At 35.2% G+C, this 21932-nt stretch overlaps 2 protein-coding genes across 2 annotated transcripts; both read right to left on the reverse strand.

The window, feature by feature from the left end:
- Positions 1-7032: 7032 nt before the first annotated feature.
- LOC131938633 (uncharacterized) lies at positions 7033-10927 on the reverse strand. The gene is made up of 6 exons (XM_059296739.1): positions 10908-10927; positions 10314-10546; positions 9472-9715; positions 7966-8202; positions 7696-7848; positions 7033-7253 (listed from the first exon to the last, which is right to left on the reverse strand). The coding sequence occupies exons 2-6, from the start codon at positions 10440-10442 to the stop codon at positions 7033-7035; spliced, it is 984 nt and encodes a 327-aa protein (XP_059152722.1). The 5' UTR covers positions 10443-10546; positions 10908-10927.
- Positions 10928-13814: 2887 nt separating this feature from the next.
- LOC131938636 (F-box/LRR-repeat protein 3) lies at positions 13815-19715 on the reverse strand. The gene is made up of 9 exons (XM_059296742.1): positions 19645-19715; positions 19052-19285; positions 18352-18592; positions 18022-18258; positions 17752-17904; positions 17080-17279; positions 15405-15542; positions 14818-14891; positions 13815-14356 (listed from the first exon to the last, which is right to left on the reverse strand). The coding sequence occupies exons 2-9, from the start codon at positions 19178-19180 to the stop codon at positions 14152-14154; spliced, it is 1377 nt and encodes a 458-aa protein (XP_059152725.1). The 5' UTR covers positions 19181-19285; positions 19645-19715; the 3' UTR covers positions 13815-14151.
- Positions 19716-21932: the final 2217 nt, after the last annotated feature.

Consider the following 21932-nt stretch of genomic DNA (forward strand, 5'->3'; position numbering starts at 1 on the left):
TACTTACGTGTGAAATTTCGTTTATCTATCTGAAATAGTACTCAAGTTATAGGCTTTTGAAAATTTCAAAGTAGGAAAAGTACCACTTCCGGTTATCGGAAATTGCTCAAAAGTTGATACGGATCTACAATTTTGATAAAATACATATATATGAAATTTCATCAACCTAGCTGTAACGGTACTCAAGTTATCGTGTTTACACACACACAGACAGACAGACACACAGACAGACACACAGACATACGGACAAGATTGCAAAATTATGTTTTTCCGTATCAGTGAGATGTAAAACGTCGAGATTTGTAAAAATCTCGATTTTTTTTTTGCACGATTACAATATTTTCTCTATACTTCGTATATACGAGAAAGTAAAAATGCAAAAAAAGTAAAATTTAAATTTAGTTTGACTAACTAAAATTAAAATCCTGGCCATTCGCTCAAGGAGAATATATTCCCTTTCATAGGGAGCTCATTGATGAGTTAACTGATCCTCGAGTTGATGGGAAATGACATTTGAATAGATTAGTTTGTCGTTTTATTTTGTTCTCCAAGTTTTTCCATTGACGAGAGATCGGTGTTTCAATACAGGCAGTTATTTTCTGTTTTTTTTTATTAACGATAAAATGAAATGTATTTAAATACAGACATGGTTGTGTTGTGGTTGTGCTGTGGTTGTGTTGTTGTTGTGTTTTGTTTGTGTTTTGTTTGTGTTTGTGTTTGTATTGTGTTTTTGTTTGTTTTGTATGCCGGAAAGGCTCTAGTTGGGCGCGGGCGCCTAGGAAAGCGTGTTGTTCGGTGGTGATTCCAATGTTGTGGTTGTGTTGTGGTTGTGTTGTGGTTGTGTTGTGGTTGTGTTGTGGTTGTGTTGTGGATGTGTTGTGACTGTGTTGTGGTTGTGTTGTGGTTGTGTTGTGGTTGTGTTAGTGTTGTGTTGTGGTTGTGTTTTTGTTCTGTTTTTCTTTGTTTTGTAATGTTCCCAAATTCGTACATTTAAAAAAGATTTGCAGTGGCGGGTATGCAGCTAGTATATATATATATATATATATATATATATATATATATATATATATATATATATATATATATATATATATATATATATATATATATATATATATATATAACGCTGGTGGTAGTTTTCCAGTCCTTCCTTCCGACATCGCGATACATTTTGGAACCATAAAAGTAAACAACAAAATATACAGAGCTTTTAAATTGCACCGCATTGTCTTATTAGAAGTGTTAGAGAAGGGTTTGTTTGTGTAACGACTTAAATTTATCGCTAAGATTCCTATAAAAATGACAAGCCATTTTATTTACCAAAACCAAAAATATGATAATAATGTACTTAACAACACATTTGTTTTACACATCAAACACAAGATAAATAATGTGCTTTACAACATATTTGTTTTATACACAAACTTAAGATAAATAATGTGCTTGACAACTTATTTTGTTTATATAAGTTTTCACACTTTAATTTTGACAGTAACAAAACTCAGAACAAAATTATTAAACAACAAGTCAAACGATTTTGCATTATATTTTTTTTTTAAAGTTGTTGATAATAACCATACTTACACACTTCGTGTATAAAATCCATATAACATTTGTTGCTTTATAAGGCGACCTCAAAAGTGATGGTGTAACATGTAACAATTGTATTACTCATTAATTACGGTCAGTCTATGACCAGAAATGACCTGCACAGTATTATATTCATGACTAAGGTAGAATGGCCACTGATCAAAAAAACGTTTTACAGATACACTTCCAAGTTTGCCTTTGATTCTGTGTTACCCACAAGCTATCCACTCTTAAAGGTGCCCGCCGTGTTTCAGCACTGAACATCCACGTGCTTTACAGAAGTTTTGCCAGCCAACAAAAGATTGTCGTCTCCCACGTGTCCTTTAAACTCACGTCCTTATCGTTCAAGGTGGCAACACAGGGGTGGGTGCTGGAGTGGTGACAGGCAAGGCCCAGTTTGATGGTCCTCTCGATGCGGCGTTCGTGGCCCCTTGATAGGTTTGAAGCTTCTACTGACAAGGTTTCTAAATTGTGACACCTATGACAAATACATTTATCAAAAAGTTTTCTTTCGCAGATGGGCACTTACTTCTTGCAAATAGACAACAACAAGTACAGAACATACTGTACTGATTAAAGAACAAAAACAAAAAGCAACAACAGCAGCAACAACAAACGTTCAAATGTTAGTGACGCTCACCATGAAGTTAAGATGTGAATCAGCTACGATAAAATGCTTTTAGAAATTCGATGTAAGTTCATATGCATTGTCAATAAAAAGCAACCCATGATCTTTAGCACAGAAATGAAGTCTGTTTTACTCCATGGCTTAAAAACAGGAGCAAATTCAAAAAGTGATGGATAGAGAACACCATCAGAAAGAAGATTGTAACATACTAAGTTAGTATGTAGTCCTTTGGGAGAGAGGAATTTTGGAGAGCAAAAAGTCACGAAGGCAATATTTCGAAAAGAAATGGTTGAGGCTGGATTTTTCAAGTCTTAAGTTTTACGGCTATTTGACGAAGTTTCCAAGGCATAAGCTTTTTATGGAGCAGGAGGGGATATAAAGGGAATAAACTTAAAACAATTTAAACGGTGGTTTGAAAAGGTACAATCTAATTTGGTAAATTTTTCGTCGTGTCTTTAGAACAACTTCCTAAAATAGTAAACTAGTTTTGGATCATCTATTACGTTTCACAAAGTAATAAAGCAAAAATATATATATATAAATCGCAGTATTGGGGGTTGTTATGAAACGAGCATTCATAAGCCCATCTATTTGATATATGTTACTAATTTTCTAGAAAATAGGTTAATTACTTAACATTAAATATACAAAACTATACAGTTAGAATGACTGTTAGAATACCTTTTGATCAGGTCCAGGAGGGATTTTTTATAGGGAAAATCCAAATTCCAAAAAATGATGTGGAGATGATGTAATGAATCCTGTAAATAAGATAACAAATTTCTCACTCGTTGGATAAAAAAAAAAATTGTTGCACTAGTTTCAAACAATAGCTTTATTTTGACTGAATAGTGACGGCACATGATTTGTTTACTTTTTAGTACAATAAAATGGCGGCTTCTATCGAAGAAGAGTGTGTTCCCTTTTCCAATATTTAACGCGTTCTAAAGCTAATTTTCTGTCGGCTATAACATTAACAATACATCCGTTTGCTGTATTTATTACGTTCCAACACTTATATCAAATTTCAACTGTCTTTTTCATTTAGTTTTACAATAAATTTCTCTAGCTCTACAATATGTCTAAGAAAGCTATTTGTATATCTAAATATCAGGCGGCCAAGAATGTTATTTATAGATCTAGATCTAGATTTTATGTCAAACCTAAGATTAATTAGTTAAAAAAATTCATAAAAAACGTTTTAATAACAAGCTTTTATGTAATAGTGCACTAAAAAGTAGAAAATAAATTATAGACTACTATTTAAATAACTAGAAAGAAAAGCGTGGGTCACTTTAGTATCTTTTGGATACCTTTACTAATGTTAAGGAAGACACCCACGCTTTTCTTTCTAGTTATTTAAATAGTAGTCTATAATTTATTTTCTACTTTTTAGTGCACTATTACATAAAAGCTTGTTATTAAAACGTTTTTTTTTATGAATTTTTTTTTAAGTACTTTACAAGTTTTATTTACAATAGAGTTATAATTATATGACTAAAAACCATTGCGCGCCTACTGAACGTGATGTCGCAGCATTTGAACTTGATGGCGCAGCTATTGAACGTGATGTGGTGTGGTTGGATAGACATGCCTATTAATTCGGTCCAAATTTTAATTAATTCATAAAAACTTAATTAGGCATCCAATTAAGTCAAATTTAATTTCAGATTGCATTGTCTTCATGTCTTGACCCACGTGCCAAGTGTGAATCGTATCGATCAAGTAGAAGTTTCCGAATTTTCACTCCGGCGTTTCGGTCTAGACAGACAGACTGTCGAGGAAGTGAGTTAAATAAAAGCTTGTAAAAATACAGTCCATTTTGAAATCATAATACATTTTTTAGTTTATTTATTAAACTATTTTAGTCCTTAAATACTTGATATAAATCTTTGTGATTTATCTATCTAGATCTAGAATAGGTCTAATTTAGATCTAGCAAGAGCTACGCAAAAACTAGACTTAAGCAAACCAGTCGTAGAATATAGATAATTCTATATAGATTTAGATAATAATGAGTTTCTATATACTACACTATTTCAGACCTTTATTATTTTATATAATCTTTGTTTGTTTAGCTATTGAATTGGCTAATTTAAGATAAAATTTAATATGAATGTTGCTAGACTTAGATCTAGATCTGGCCTATGCGCGTAAATCAAGTTGCATAGGGAGACTCAAAGTATTAAAATATACCATAAAAAACATCAGTGACGTCACGAGTCTAAATAGCTAAGTTGATAGTGTAATAGGCTTTCATGCGGGTGGCACGGGTTCTAGACACATCACGTCAATTTTTAAAAAAAATATTTCAATTTCTTTTTTAGATGTGATTGATAAAGTTGCCTATCTGAACTTGGCGGGATACAGGGCAGGTGAAGTAGATTTTCTTTATCCTAAGCCTATGAAGGGATATTGTGGTCAGAGACATGTTCGGCCGGAATAGTATTTTTAAACGATAAAAACATGTTGTCTGAGACTTGGCGGGACACTGGGCAGGTAAAGTAGAGTTGAGTACATCATCTGTTATGTCAGTATATGAAGGGATAGTGTGGTCAGACCAATGCTCAGCCGAAATCGGTGTTTTTAAAAGATAAAAAAAAGTTTTTTTTTAATGTGGGGTCTGGTTTTTTGTGACGATAAGAGACAGACTTGATGTTTTTTCATGGATGACCCCCAAAACCCACAGTTATCCAAGGTTATCCAAGGGATGACCGGGTAGTCTAGTCATTTTTAAAAATGGTAACAACACGTTAAGATTAATCAAGCCAGCTAGTTAAGCCAAGCCTTAATTAAGCCAGCTAATTAAGCCAATCTTTAATCAATCCAGCTAATTAAGCCCAATCCTACAACCTCTGCTGCCAGGTACTAGGGAAGATTGGCAGAAACAAGTCCGGGTAAAATGTTTTGTTGTGCACCAGAAGTCCAAAATTGTATTAACTTTCTACCGAAGTGGAAGGAAATCGGTCAATTTAGGATGCATCACCGGTCAAGTAGCATAGTAATATGGCTGGTTTCACATATTGATACTAACATCTGGGAAAATAGAACTACAGTGTGAGAGCTCGCCGAACCAACCAAGAACAACATACCTGAAAGTTGTCTGCGATGTGTTCCAGGCTAAGTTGAAAATTATAACTGCTACAGCTCCAATATAATTTATGTAGTGGCATACAAGGGATTAGAATTGCAATTGCTGACAAGTCGAAGAGCCGCCCCTGATAAAAATACATAGTAACAAGGTTTTTAGAATTATCAATGAAAACAGTAACTGGATAGTTTTATTAATGTATAATCTTAGAAGCCTAGCATAGGAGCGACGGATAATAAATTAGTTTAAAAATCCTTAGACAATAATTTATCTGATTTTATATTAATAGGCATACTGCCTAGCTCCACTTAGGTTTAAAAAAAAAAACTTTTGAGATTTTGAATGATTAATTAAGTTAGGATTGGCTGTTATGTGGAATGCTTAAGGGCCTAAGTTTAAACAGTTTGAGTAATTTCATGCCATGCAAACATTGATGGAGTAATGGCAAACTTATAACTCGCAAGGATCTTAGAACGGCAAATGTTTTTTAATAGAATGAATCAAATATTATATTCAATTTACTAATGCAATTTATTTTTACAATTATAGTGCAATACATAACTTAATTTATAACGAAATTTTACTTGAAATGTAAGCTATACGTTGTGTTTTTTTTTTTTAAATTTTCTTTAAAATAGTATAAAACTCCACTTTACAAACGCCAAAAGACGTAAGCTCTGCTTAGTAAGAAAATACGGCATCTCGAGAAATCTACCGACCCTAATGTGTTGTTTTTTCCCGACGGGAATACAGTCGTTGTTTTTTTACCCTCCCGTGTCTGTCGACGACCTCACAAAATATTAGGGGGATCGTTCGTCAATTTAATTACGTATTTCTCATATAAAGGGAATTTCACTCGTAGTCATTTTTAGCTTTCTTCGAGAGCTTTAAGTCTGACCAACATATTTTCCATACGGCGTAACAATTTATCTAGGTACATGCAAAAATTTGCCAGATCTATAGAAGGTAAGTACCATAAAATCATTATTGAAATTACCTTCATACATTATCAAAGGGGGTCGAACGGCAAAAGATTTTTTCGATATATAGCTCAAATCAGGAGAAATTAGCTCGAAGTTACATTTTAGCCCACGTCGAAGTCCTTGCGTCGAACCGACAGTTTTTCCATACGGTGCAACCATTTATAGAGGGGCATGCAAAAATTCGCCTTATGTACAGAGGGTAAGTACCCTAAAATCTTCTTTTGTGTGTGTTTGCGTTATCATTTGTGTTATATTTGCGTTTTTTGTGTGTTTGGTTTTGGTTGGTTGTGGTTAGGGTTAATTCAAACAGTAATATATTTCCTAAACCCGAACAATGCCGGGTATATGCTGATTACTAAACACACATGTCATGGCCCTTTACAGATAGGTTTTTCACAGAGGCCAGTGCAGGGCCTGACATGGACGGCTCGTATGTAGAAAGAATCCAAGACAATGACTTTGTGAATTTTTATGGTGTCGGAAATTGACCAGATGTCCAACAATAGACGATAGTTTGAACTTCATTTACAATCATATTTTTATAGATGGTACAATTGTGTATGTAAGATATGTAAAGTCTTGATTTATGTATAATTTATATAGTTCCATGGATAAAATTGTTAATGTATAAGCAAATAAAAAAGTATTAAAATTGTATATGAATTAGGTGTGATGACTGCGTGCTGATGTCAGTGTGGTTTGAAGAACTCTTTGCTCTTTTGGCTATAAGCCTAACGGGGCTAGCTGCTTGGTGAGCTCACCGTTCTTGGGTTGATGAAAACTTCAACTTTGAGATTTGCACAAGCAGACGTCAAATACTGCCAGGCTGTACTGGTAGTTGGAGGATGGTTTAATATGCAATGATCCTCCGTGATAGAGATCAACCGCAGGCTGTTTCTGGTTGTCTTAGCTAGCAGGTACAGCAGGTTGTCTGACATGTAGAGCTGGTACAGCTTCAATACTGAAAGTTGGGAGTGTGCTCAGATCTAGTAGAAATATTTAGGTGTGTTGTGGTATGATATGTTGTGGTTTGGTGTGTTGTGGTATGGTGTAATGTGGTTTGCTGTGTTGTGGTTTGTTGTGTTATGGTTCGGTGTGCTGTGGTTTGGTGCATTTTAGTTTGGAGTGTTGTGGTTCGGTGTGTTGTGGTTCGACGTAGTTCACAAAATATGAATGCTACTTCTCTTGTCCAAAAACTAACATTCCCAAAGTTTGATTATTTCTATGTATATTAGGGATATTATCTATGGAAAATAAGTTTTTGATTCAGTTATTTTAAAACAAACATAATTGCTAAGGTTGGTGCATGTTGAGTCGACCCCAAAAAGTGTAAAACACTACAGGCAAAAATATAATTGAAAAAAAAAAAACAGCTTGATAAAACTTGAAGAAACAACACATACCTGATAAGTTGCTAAGACGGGACATGCAACGATAAAATTTTTTATCAGTACTGACATCCATTGACTGCGTATAGTGAATGAGCCGGTCAATGTCCAGGGTGTGGATGGTCTTGTGGCACCGATGGCTGGCTGCAGCTTCTAGCAACCGGATACCTGATTCGTTGTTGAAATAAGCATTTACTATTTGGTGGATGTGGTAGTGCGGGCATGCGAATATAATATTTTAATGTTAGTTTATTTTAGACCAGCGTTTACATAAGCTTTACCAACCTTGATCTTTATTTAATTCAGCGTGGCTGAGATCCAGTACTTGAAGATTTCGCTGGTGTTCTATTATTATGGCCAGTTTTTTTACCATCTCCCACTTGTGGTGAACGCAGGATGATTTCCACATCTCCATGCCAGTCAGGCTGAGAGTTACCAGTTGCTGGTTTTTAGTGGTCAGTAGAGCTTCGATAAACTGGTACAAGAATCTTATGCTATAGCTGATGTCTCCAGCTTTCTGCGCTGTAATATAATTGGTATTTGGTTTCGGTCATTTTGGTTCTTAAATTTTCAATGCTTAACATTGACACTTAGCAATTTATATATGTGTGCTGGTATGGAATGTTACCCAGGGTTCTCACGGTCATTGTACGTTCAGTCATAAACTATGGAGGCTAGTGTAAATTGCAGGTGTAGGGTTGACGATACACGTGACCAGACTAAATAGGCCTAGATGGAGACAGTCAACGAAGAACGTGTTAGAATTAAATTGTAATTACAGACCACAACATTAATGAGGGGGGGGGGGGGTAGATGTAGCAGTAAGGTATCTAGTTGGCCTGGGTGACCGTAAGGTGACGGACGGAGAAAGCTGGGGGAAGTTTATTTGAAGGGTCTAACATTTTAATCAGGTACCCCAGAACTGTGGGCGACATGTAAATTAGGTTAGACTTGAGTGGGAAGTGATGGAGCATAATTACCCTGACACCTGGACATTCGTCTGTTATTTAAGTAGGGTAGACTAGAGACTGGAAAGCAGTCACACATAGCTGGGGCTAGAGGATAATCTAGCCCTTGTAAGGCTGGCCGCGAAGACTGGCTGCTGTTATTGGCCTAGCTGTGGTCTTGGACAAACGGCCTGATGTTATGCTGTCTTGTGCCTGTCCAGTTGCTGTCTGGAGGGTGGAGAAGCTGTTCCCTAACTGTCAGAGAGATGTTGCCTCTATAACAGACGGCAAGATGCTGTATAGTACATATCGTGATGTCAAGCTGAAGCTGTCATCGAGAAGCTGTTCTGTTGCCAGTCCATGTCATGTTGCTGTATGTCTTGCTGGGTGGTTTTTGAGTAATGGTACTGAAAGTATGAAGAGTGATGATAGTAAATTGTTATACGTTCTGATATTGTAACCCTGTAAACTATTGTATCGTCTGATATAGGTAAATAAATGTATTGAACTGTGGGTTAACAAGTTTTATTTTAAGTTTAATTCTGGTGTTGTTTAGATGTTGTAATTAGTTTTGCTCCGGTCTGGTAAACCCCCTTTGTAACAACGAGGGTGCACGGATATGAGAGAATAAAAACCATCACCATCTCTCTATCGGTATAAGACAGATCCCTTACCCTCCCCCCCCTCTAACATTTATGTTGTCAGAAGTGGATTCTCATATCTCGACCCTTATATGTATATATATATATATATATATATATATATATATATATATATATATATATATATATATATATATATATATATATATAGTGATTGTAAATAAAATAAAAATGTAAGTGACCTCTTGCACAATCGGCTCTAATGTGCAGAAAAGATTTCCCCATCCTTCTGATGAAAATGAGCAAATATTCATCGTATTTGGTGTTTAACTTGAAGTGTCCCTTGCGCCACACGGCTGGACTAGAGAGTGTCAGTAGCCAGGATTTACACGTGAGAGCAGCGTGGTACCTGTCTGGGTTGTCCAGGTGTTGGAAGACTTGAACCAAGACCAGGTAAGGTAGACGGCTCCAGTCAATCCCTGTAAACTGGAGGGTGTCACGGGTTAATAGAATCTTAAGGGGGGGGGGTGTCAAAATTTTCAGTACATGAAAGGGTCAAAGGTTTAATGAAAGAATATTATAGTGCTTTAAGATGAAATCTCTCAACGTTTTAGAGCTGTCCTTAAGACTGGACCGGCGTGGCCGAGTGGCAGCGATCAGCACTGTCAGCCCTAGAACTCGAGTTCAGTTACTGGGCTATGACATGTGATATGTCTACCATCTATAATAAGTGTCTAATCCAAGAGCTCGATGTCTTATGGTGATACTCACAGTCAGAGGTGTGACACCATTTAGGGTTAGGGGTGTGACACCAAGACAAAGAAATTGCAAAATATTTGAAAAAAAAATGCTTTTTCTTAGTTCAGTTATTGCATATTTTGAGTTTAAAAGTCTTATAAGTACATATCGATCATCTCGGCAATACATACACAAATACACACATTATATATATATATATATATATATATATATATATATATATATATATATATATATATATATATATATATATATATATATTTAAACACATTCATTTGATCCACCAGACCCGTTTTTAATCTGTTTTACTAAAGTGATAACCTACCAAACCTTGCTCGGTACGATTTTCGCCTGAGCTGTCAAGGTTGTCTACATTCAATATTGTGTCATCGGTGTCAGGCTTAAAACGTTTGTTTAGATGAAAGTACCCTTCACTAGACCACTCGCTGCTCATGATGTGTCAGTAGAGGACCACCACGAAAGAAAAGCTACAACCAGACTCACGACGTTCTAATGTGGTCCCAGGATTCTTGGTGGTTGCAGGGTAACTCTGTTTTACTTGAAAACATTGGTTTATATTATCACATTGACAACATTTGATTTTTGAGAAGAGTTACTAAACGCGGGTCAGTCAAGTGTTTTTCAAAGTCTGAGGTATATGGCGCTGCGTCAGGTAATTCGTCAGAAAGTCAGGTAGTCTATTTGTTAAAATGTCATGCATCTGATATCAAGTATATCAGGTATCTGTCGGTGTATTAGTCATCTTCAGTATGTCATGTATCTATCAGTACATCAGAAGTTTAGAAACTATATATTTACATGTAAGAACGATACATATATACGTATATACTTATAATATATATGAATGTATATTTTGAAACATATACATTCGCACATGGAAAAATATAATCTAACAAACCATTTTTAAATTCCTAAAGTCTGGTTTATAGCTTTAAACTTTAAGTGTGGAAATTCTCTAAACAGTCGCCATCTTGAATGTGCGCAAGCTATACAAATTTTAAACATAATTTGATGACGTTTTACGAAAAGCGACAAGTGCCTACGCCCGTATAAATATAATTTAAAAAATAATAATTTCATTATCTAGGCCTATTTCCTAATAATTACTTTCTCGTATACAGAGTATAGAAGCAGTATGGTTTTCGTGGCGAATAATGAAAAATTAAAATTTTATCCGTTTCAACGGGTATACGAAATGTACACTCACTCTACTTTCAGATACTCTAAAGCTCAAATGATAGAGTTTCGCTTATGAAGAGTCCACTTATAATGCGCATTTTCCCCCCAACTTTTGAAAGATTTCTGTGATACTTTATTTCCGTGTGAACACATTTGCGTCAGTCTGTTTCATAACAAAATTTCATATCTAATTATAAGATCTTTTTTTCTTTTTCTTCGTTCTTCATCTTTCTTTTAGAAGAAATTTCCTACATTAGTATAAGATGCTATTTTATGTGATTTCTGGTAGTACTTCACACTTTTAATGATTGATCACAAACCACAATTTCGGTGTGCGGTTCCTCTTCAGAGCGATTTCCGTTTAACATTAAGCGTAAATTTGAATGCTTTATAGAGTTTTTTTCCCCACCAGTTCTGATTTCTTAATTACCTACAGAATTTGATAATTTTATATCATATTCTTATAAAGCTTATTCACACATATTTCCGCTTGTCATAAACTTCTATATTTTGTTGTCTTACCTTTTAAAACTGCAATTCTTACGTCATAAAGGCACTACTAACAAAAGCCCGATTTTATTCATATTAAAACATTGATGGAAGATATTATCTTCGTCAACTCATTGATGTCTATTACTATATGATGAGGTTATCTGCGTCAATGTTTGCTCCATACTTTGTGATGCAAGTGTAAACTTGCACTTAGTATTGAAATAAACCATTTCTTAGAGCGTAGTCATAAATTAAGTTTGTTTAGAGTTCCATTTTATAAAGATCTGCTACTGATTCTTAAGGACTTCATTATTGATCGAACGTAACCTAGTGGTGATAAACTTTTCTTTTTGTTTTTTGTTTGCTTTTTGTTTGTTTGTTTGTTTGTTGGTTTCTAAGACACTTAATAACTCAGTTATAACTCACTTCTCATGCAGCGAGAACATGTCATATGTTCTTATATGAATAAATATTATTTCATATAACAAATCACATTTATTTACCTAATCCTAATCAAATACCAAATATTGAACTAAAAATTGTGGCTCTTTAAAAACTGGGAAATTTTGTTGTAACTTCTGGCTCTTGCGTATCAAAAGGTTGCCGATCCCTGGGCTAGCAGCGTTTCTTCCAGACTTTTTTCTCGGGGGGGGGGGGGGGGGTCACTTGAAATTTTCGGGGGGGAGGGGGGGGATAGACTTTCGTCCGGGGGGGGGCGGACACTGTTTAAAGTATATATTTTCTATTTAAATTATATAAATTTCATTTCGTTCGGGGTGGGGGGGGGCGTACCCTGGAAGAAACTCTGTGGGCTAGGATAATGAGTTAGATGTGGATCAGTACAGTGTTGAATTTTTTTCAGATTGCTGTTTATGTGTCGTAAGGTCTATTTTATGGTGGTCGGCGCTGTTATTTTAATGTATTGAATTCTCGTTAATTAAACTATGTCTCTCTTAGAACCCTTCCAAAAAACATAAAGATTACATTTGCGCAAATTTTTTACACACTCCTTATAGAAAGATAATGATGCATTCAGCTGCTTATTCATTTTTCTTTAATTGCTTTAAAGGGATATGCAAGTGTAGCACTATAGTACAACAAATCATTAAATCTCTGTTCCCAAGATGGTACATTTAAAAAAGATTTACCGTGGCGGAGCACGGTATGCAGCTAGTATATATATGTATATATATATATATATATATATATATATATATATATATATATATATATATATATATATATATTTATATATATAATATATATATATATATATATATACAAATACAGAATACAAACATTGGATACTCATTTCTGGCCTGAACGGGTTTTTTAAAAAAAATTTCAATTTAAACAAATTACAACATTTCATGTGTATAAGTGCATTAGTCTGTTTTGAATTTTCTTTTTTTTTACTTTCTCCTATAGGCCTATACGAAGTATAGAGAAAGTCTTGTAATCGTGCAAAAAATAATCGAGATTTTTACAAATCTCGACGTTTTACACCTCACTGATACGGAAAAAAATAAATTTGCAATCTTGTCTGTGTGTGTGTGTGTGTGTGTATGTGTGTAAACACAATAACTTGAGTACCGTTACAGCTAGGTTGATGACATTTCATATATAAGTATTTTATCAAAATCGTAGATCCTGATCAACTTTTGAGCGATTTCCGATAACCGGAAGTGGTACTTTTTCTACTTTGAATTTTTCAAAAGCCTATAACTTGACTACTTTTTCAGATAGCTATATTGCTTAACGTGAAGAAAATATTAAATACGAGAGCATTACTAATACGTATTAAACGGATCAATGTCAAATAAACTTATCGCTTAGATCCCTAGAAAAATGGATACATTTTAATAACAGTAGGTAAAAAAAATTACATTGACAAGCCATTTTATTTACCAAAAGCCAAAAATATGCTAATAATGTGCCTAACAACACATTTGTTTTACACATCAAACACAAGACAAATAGTGTGCTGGACAACATATTTGTTTTATACGTCTAACACAAGATACATAATATGCTTGACAAAAAATTTGGTCGATACAAGTTCTCACACTTTAATCAGGACAGTAACAAACTCAGAAATAAAAATTACTAAACAACACGTCAAGCGATTTTGTATTATATTTTATATTTAAAGTTGTTGATGATACACTCGGTGTATAAAATCCATATAGCGTATAAAATTCACGTATTTAAGAAATGCAAACCATTATCTGCTTGCCCGTTTTAGTTAAGACGACCTTAAAGGTGATGGCACTAAACGTAATAATTGTATCGCTCACGGTCAGTCTATGACCAGAAATGACCTGCACAGTATTATATTCATGACTACGGTTGAATTGCCCCTGACCACAATACGCTTTACAGATACACTACCAAATTTGCCTGTGCTTCTGTGTTACACACAAGCTATCAACTCTTGGCCACCGTCTTTCCGCCCTGAACATCCCCGTACTTTACACAAGTTTTGCCAGCCAACAAAAGATTGTCGTCTGCCACGTGTCCTTTAAACTCACGTCCTTATGGTTCAAGGTGGCAACACAGGGGTGGGTGCTGGAGTGGTGACAGGCAAGACCCAGTTTGATATCCGTCTCGATGCGGCGTTCCAGGCCACTTGTCAGGTTTGAAGTCCTTACTGACAAGGTTTCTAAATTGTGACACCTATGACACAGACATTTCTCAAAAAGTATTCTCGAGACAATAGCGAGTGCAGAACAAACTGTCCTGGTTAAAAAAGCAAAAAAAAAAAGCAGCAACAACAAAAAACTTTCTAATGTTAAGATGTGAAGCAGCTACGAAAGAATGCTTTTAGAAATTCAACGTAAAGTTTCTATGCATTGTCAATAAATACCATTTTTTGTCTTGTCTTTAGAACAAATTGGTAGAATAGTAAATTATTTCTGGATCATCTGTTACGTTCCACAAATTAGCAAAGCAGAAACTAAATAAACATTGCAGTATTGGGCTTTGTTATGAAACAAGCAATCACACGCCCATCTATATGGTACATGTTACTAATTTTCTAGAAAATAGTTTTATTACGTAAATTTAAATATACAAAAGTGCTTTAAGAATAGGTAGCAGCGTGGTAACACTACACAGTTAGAATGACAGCAAAATACCTTTTGATCAGATCCAGGAGGGATTTTTTATCGGGAACATCCCAAAAAAAGATGTGAAGATGACGTAATGAATCCTACAAAAAACGATAGCAAACTGCTTACGCGTTGGATAAATAGTTTTGTTGCACTAGTGAACACATCACAAGTTGAACTAACCCGTCTACACACAATATCAACACACACGCGCACACACACACACACACACACACACTAATCAGCAGGAAACATCAAAGAAAATATTCGAACAATCATTTTATAAAATGGAAACAACAGGATAATATTAATCAAGCTAGCTAATTAAGCCAATCTTTAATCAAGCCTGCTAATTAAGCCCAATCCTACGACCTCCGTTGTTAGGTATTAGGGGAGATTGGCAGAAACAAGGCCGGGTAAAATGTTTGGTTGTTCTTCATAAGTTCAAAATTGTATTAACTATCTACCGAAGTGGAAGGCAATCGGTCAATTTAGGATGCATCACCAGTCAAGTAGCATAATAATATGACTGGTTTTCACATATTGATACCCTCACATCTGGGAAAATAGAACTACATTGTGAGAGCTCGCCGAACCAACCAAGAACGACATACCTGAAAGTTGTCTGCGATGTGTTGCATGCAAAGTTGAAAAGTATCTGTGTCTGCCGTTCTGCCGCAGTTCCAGTTTAATGTATGTAAGGGCATAGATGGTGTCAGAATCTCACGCACTGAAAAGTCGAACAGCCGACCCTGAGAGAAATACAGAGTAACAAGGTTTTTAGGATTATCAACGAACACAATAACTTGATAGTTATTTGAATGTTTAAAAAAATAAAACTCTAGACAATATTTTTTTCTGATTATCTATCTACTACTAAAACTCAAGTTTCTTGACATGTTTGTATATTTTTTAAAAATTATTATTATTATTATTTTTTTTTGGTCTATTTGGTTACAGGATAGAATCTGCACTATGTATAGAGCTGTAAAATACGTATTTAGGTAGAGAATAATGTTCTTTTTGACCAACTTGTTAATCACAAATTAATTTAAAGATGTTAATAAATTTATTGATATATTGATTGGAAGATTAACCACTTATTTTATATAAATCTTTGTTTAGCTATAGAATTGGCCAATTTGGGATACAATTTAATTTGAAAACTTAAGTTACTTACGCGGACTCTCTATGTAACTATGCAACAAATTTTTCTTATAATCTGAACTTCCCAGATAGATGAGCTGATAGTGTAATGGTTACCATGAGGGTGGAAAGGGTTCGAGACACGTCATGTCAATGCTAATTTTTTTTTTTGAATTTTCTCTTTAGATGCGAATGATAAAATTGCCTATCGGAACTTGGCGGGACATGGAGCAGGTGTATTAGAGTTCACCTGTTTCTTTATTCTCAGCATATGAAGGGATAGTGTGTTTAGACCTATGCTTAGCCGAAATCAGTATTTTAAAAGACAAAAACATGTCTGAGGTGTGACGTCTTTTGGAATAATTAAGTAAACATGACGTTGTTTATTGATGACCCTTTAAACATACGGTTATTCATGAATAACTGGGTAGTCTAGCATATTATAAAAAACCAAGACAATCATTTTGGTGGATTTTTTACGGTGTCGGTAATTAACCTGATGTTAGAAAATAAAGATAGTTTGAACGTCTTTTACAATCATATATTTATATATGGTATTTTTGCGTATGTAAGATTTGTCAAGTCTTGATTTCTGTATAATTTATGTAGTTCCATGATTTAATTGATACAATTGTTAATGTATAAGCAAATAAAAAAATGGATTAAAATTGTATGTGAAAAAGATGTGATGTCTAGGTGTTTATGTAAGTGTGGTTTGAAGCACACCCTCACTACATTAAAGACGACGGCTATTACAATTTAACACGAAAAAAACAATACACAATCTTTCGACTTAGAACAGGCCACAACAAACTAAATCAACACATGCACAAAAAACTGAAGGTTGGGTGTAGCGAAATGTGCCCTTGTGGCAAGGCCCCGGAAAACACGGAGCATGTACTCCAGGAATGTACTCTGTATGGCCAGGCAAGAGGCAGACACTGGCCCCAGCCCACCCCACTCAGGGAAAAATTATATGGGACACCTGACAAACTGGAAACCACAGTCCGGTTTGTCCACGAAGTTGGACTTGTTGTCTGAATCCTCCACCATATTCAAAAATTAAGAACGAAGAAGAAGAAGAAGAAGATGAAGAACTCTATGCTCTTTCAGCTATCAGTCTAACGGGGCCAGTTCGCTCACAATTCTTGGGTTGATGAAAGTTTCCACTTTGCAGTTCGGACAAGCAGACTTCAGATACTGCCAGGCTGTACTAGTAGTTTGACGACGGTTTAATCTGACGTATTCTTCTCTAATTGTTATCAACCTCAGGCTGAAGCTGGCTGTCTCGGCTAGCTGGTACAGCAGCTCGTCTGAGAGGTAGAGCTGGCTCAACTCCAAGTCTGAAAGTTGGGAGTGTGTTCAGTTCTGGTAGTAACATTTAGGTGTGTTGCGGTTTTGTGTGTTGTGGTGTGCTGTCTTGTTGTTTGGTATGTTGCGGTTCGGTCTGCTGCGGTTCGGTGTGTTGTGGTTCGGTGTGTTGTGGTTTGGAGTGTTGTTGTTTGGTGTGTTGTGGTGTGCTGTCTTGTGGTTTGGTATGTTGCGTTTCGGTCTGTTGCGGTTCGGTGTGTTGTGGTTCGGTGTGTTGTGGTTTGGTGTGTTGTGGTTTGGTGTGTTGTGGTTCGTTGTGTTGTGGTTTGGTTTGGTAGTTTGGTTTGTTGTTGTTCAGTGTGTTGTAGTTCGATGTGTTTTATCTCAGTATGTAGATTTTGCTGTGGTTTAAAGAAACTCAATACTTCAGTGTGTAAATCTATACAGGCAAACAAATAATTCAAAAGAAAATATCTTGATAAAATTTTAAGAAACAAAACATACCTGATAAGTTGCTAAAACGGGACATGTAATGATAAAATTTTTTATCAGTGCTGAAATCCCCGGCCTGCGTATAGTCAATGAGCCGGTCAATGTCCAGGGTGTGGATGGTCTTGTGGCACCGATGGCTGGCTGCAGCTTCTAGCAACCGGAAACCTGATTCGTTGTTGTAATAAGCATTTACTATTTGGTGGCTGTGGTATTGCTGGCATGCGAATATAATATTTTAATATTAGTTTGTTTTAGAACAGCGTTTACATCAGCTTTACCAACCTTCATCTATACTTAAATCAGCGTGGCTGAGATTCAGTACTTGAAGATTTCGCTGGTTTTCTATCAGGATGGCCAGTTGCTCGACCACCTCCCACTTATGATGGACGGAGGATAATTCCAATATCTTCATGTCGGTCAGGCTGAGAGTGACCAGTTGCTGGTTGTTAGCGGTCAGTAGAGCTTCGATAAAATGGTACAAGAATCTTATGCTATATCTGATACCTCTATCTGTCTGCGCTGTAATAGAATTGGTATTTGGTTTCAGTAATTTTGGTTCTTAACTTTATATATAAATATAAATTGATTTAAAATAAAATAAAAACTACTAACCTGTACCATCGGCTCTAATGTGCAGAAAAGATTTCCCCATCCTTCTGATGAAAATGAGTAAATATTTATCATATTTGGTGTTTAACTTGAAGTGTCCCGTGCGCCACACGGCTGGACTTGAGAGTGCCAGTAGCCAGGATTTACACGTGAGAGCAGCGTGGTACCTGTCTGTCTGGTCCAGGTGTTGGAAGACTTGAACCAAGACCAGGTAAGGTAGACGGCTCCAGTCAGCCTCTGTAAACTGGATGGTGTCACGGGTTAATAATATCTTTAGGGGTGAAAGTTTTAGTACATAAACAGGTTAAAGGTTTAATTAACTATAATTATAGTGAATTAAGATGAAATCTCTCAAAGTTTTAGAGCTGTCCTTAAGACTGGACCGGCGTGGCCGAGTGGCAGCGATCAGGACTGTCAGCCCTAGAACTCGAGTTCAGTTACTGGGCTAATATGTGTGAAATGTCTCCCTGCTCGAATGTGTATGATCCAAGAGCACATCGTATAATGTTGATAAGGTGATCATCTCAAAGTACCACACACAACAAACACACACACTCTCTTTCACATACAGACACACAGACACAAAAAAATTGCACAAGCACGCACACAGAAACATATACATTATTTCTAACATAAAAACGACTAAGAAGCAGAAAACAGACACCACACTTTTTAAATCTGTTTTACTAAAGCGATAACCTACCAAACTTTGCTCGGTACTACTTTCGCCTGAGCTATCAAGGTTGTCTACATTCAATATTGTTTGGTCGGTGTCAGGTTTGAAACGTTTGTTTAGATGAAAGTACCCTTCTCTAGACCCGTCACTGTCCATGATGTTACAGCTAGAGCACGACCACGAATGAAAAGCTACAACCAGACTCACGACGTTCTAATGTGGTCCCAGGATTCTTGGTGGTTGCACGGTAAATCTGCTTTACTTGAAAACATTGGTTTTATGTCACCACATTGACAACATCTGAGTTTTGAGAAAAGTTACTAAACGCGGGTCAGTCAAGTATTTGTCAGTCTCAGGTATATGACACTGTGTTAGCTAATTCGTTAGAAAGTCAGGTAGTCTATTTGTTAAAATGTCATGCATTAGATATCAGGTATATTAGGTATCTGTTGGTGTATTAGTCATCTATTAGTATGTCATGTATCTATCTGAATCTATCAAAACATCAGAAGTTTAAAAAAAATATATTTAAATGTAAGAATGATACATATATACGTATATTATATATGAAAGTTTATTTTGAAACATACATTCGTGCATGTTAAAAATATCTAACATACCATTTTTAAATACCTAAAGTCTGGTTTATAGTTTTAAGTGTGGACATTCTCTTAACAGTCGCCATCTTGGATCTGCACAGGATATAAAAATGCTAAACATAATTTGATGACGTTTTACGAAAAGAAACAAGTGCATAGTCCCGTTTTTTTACGAAGTATAGAGAAAGTCTTGTAATCGTGCAAAAAAAAAAAAATCGAGATTTTTACAAATCTCGACGTTTTACACCTCACTGATACGGAAAAACATAATTATGTCTGTGTGTCTGTCTGTCTGTCTGTCTGTCTGTCCGTGTGTAAACACGAAAACTTGAGTACCGTTACACCTAGGTTGATGAAATTTCATATATAAGTATTTTATCAAAATCGTAGATCCGTATCAACATTTGAGCGATTTCCGATAACCGGAAGTGGTACTTTTCCTACTTTGAATTTTTCAAAAGCCTATAACATGAGTACTATTTCAGATAGATAAATGAAATTTCACATGTAAGTAAAAGATCTAATTCTCTACCTTCTGTTAAATTTTGAGCAATTTGCGTTGACCAAAAGTATTTATTTATGCTACTTCCGATTTCTCAAAAAACTAATGTAAATTTTAAAAGTACTAATAATATTGCGCACTATTATGCGCTTTTTTATTTGGCGTTCACTTGGTGTGCAATTAATTTGTCTACGAGATTTTATTCTATTTTTAAAACTTTAAGTATTTAAAATGGATTAAAAATCATGTCTATAGCCCGAGTTCCCATCCCCTGTTATTTTATATAAGAATATTCGAGAAAGTTTAGGGGAGATCACTCCCGGTTTATTTATTTGGCGTTCACTTGGTGTGCAAGTTATTTGTCTACGAGATTTTATTATATTTTTAAAACTTTAAGTATTTAAAATGGATTAAAAATCATGTCTATAGCCCGAGTTCCCATTCCCAGTTATTTTATATAAGAATATTCGAGAAAGTTTAGGGGAGAAAACTCCCGGGTTATTTCGCACCGTTTCCGATATCTTAAATTCCTACAGAGTTAGATAATTTGAAATGGTATTCTCAAAAAGCTTATTCACACATATTTCCGCTTGTCATAAACTTCTATATTTTGTTATCTTACTTTTTTAAACTGCAATTCTTACGTCATGAAGGCACTACTAACAAAAGCCCGATTTTATTCGTATTAAAACATTGATGGAAGATATTATCTTCGTCAACTCATTGATGTCTATTACTATCTGATGAGATTATCTGCGTCAATGTTTGCTCCAAACTTTGTGATGCAAGTGTAAACTTGCACTTTGTATTGATATAAATCATTTCTTACTGCGTTGTTATAAATTAAGTTTGTTTAGAGTTCCATTTTATAAAGATCTGCAACTGATTCTTAAAGACTTCATTATTGATCGAACATAACCTAGTTGTGATAAGCTTTTATTTGGTTTTCACTCTTTGTTTGTTTGTTTGTTTGTTCGTTTCTAAGACATTTAGTAACTCAGTTATTACTCACTTCTTATGTTCCGTGTGAAGACAGCTGCGTAAGTATTGTTTCGATTAGGTTGACGAAATTCCATATCTAATTATAAGATCTTATCCATGGATTACTTTTTTCTCTTTCTTCGTCCTTTATCATAATGTTGGATGGGATTTTCTCCAACTTTATTACTCGTCTACCTGTTTTGCACCATAAAAGCCGTTGACTCAAATAGCCAACTTTTCATTCTGGATTTTCTTCAATAGTCTTTTCTATCAAAGAACAGACTACAAGAGAGCACTTGCTTTTATTTGGCGTTTTTACTTCTAGATGGATTGCAGTCCCCAGCTTTTAAGCCTAATCTACCAAAGAGTTCGAACTGGGGACTTTTGTGTTGAGCAACCGATATAAGTAGGCTACCTTTTCATGTAGACGAAATTTCCTACATAAGATCATATTTTATTTTATTTCTTTTTATTAGGTCAACATATTAGATTTTCTATTATATTAAAAATAGTAATAAAATCGCAAATTTAAAAAATGCAAAAAAAAAAGTAAAAATTAAATTTAGTTTGCCTTACTAAAATTAAAAGCCTGGCCATTCACTCAAGGAGAATATATTATTCCCTTCATAGGGTGCTCATTGATGTGTTGACTGATCCACGAGATGATGGGAAATGGCATTTAAATAGATTAGTTTGTCGTTTTATTTAGTTCTCCAAGTTTTTCCATTAACGAGAGATCGGTGTTTCAATATAGGCAGTTATTTTCTGTTTTTTTTTTATTAACGATAAAATGAAATGTATTTAAATACAGGCCGTTATTTTCTGG

Source organism: Physella acuta, unplaced genomic scaffold (assembly GCF_028476545.2).
Source record: "Physella acuta isolate Inbredline_101_S28 unplaced genomic scaffold, ASM2847654v3 ptg000254l, whole genome shotgun sequence".
In the NCBI taxonomy this organism is placed as follows: Eukaryota; Metazoa; Mollusca; class Gastropoda; family Physidae; genus Physella; species Physella acuta.

Coding starts and splice junctions, on each gene's coding strand:
- LOC131938633 (XM_059296739.1), bottom strand. CDS start 10,442: ATGAGCAGCGAGTGGTCTAGTGAAGGGTACTTTCATCTAAACAAACGT. Junction 9,716..10,313: donor ATCGTACCGAGCAAGGTTTG/GTAGGTTATCAC, acceptor GACACCCTCCAG/TTTACAGGGATTGACTGGAG. Junction 7,254..7,695: donor CCGTCTTAGCAACTTATCAG/GTATGTGTTGTT, acceptor CCCAACTTTCAG/TATTGAAGCTGTACCAGCTC.
- LOC131938636 (XM_059296742.1), bottom strand. CDS start 19,180: ATGGACAGTGACGGGTCTAGAGAAGGGTACTTTCATCTAAACAAACGT. Junction 18,259..18,351: donor CATTAGAGCCGATGGTACAG/GTTAGTAGTTTT, acceptor ATTCTATTACAG/CGCAGACAGATAGAGGTATC. Junction 17,905..18,021: donor TGATTTAAGTATAGATGAAG/GTTGGTAAAGCT, acceptor ACAACGAATCAG/GTTTCCGGTTGCTAGAAGCT.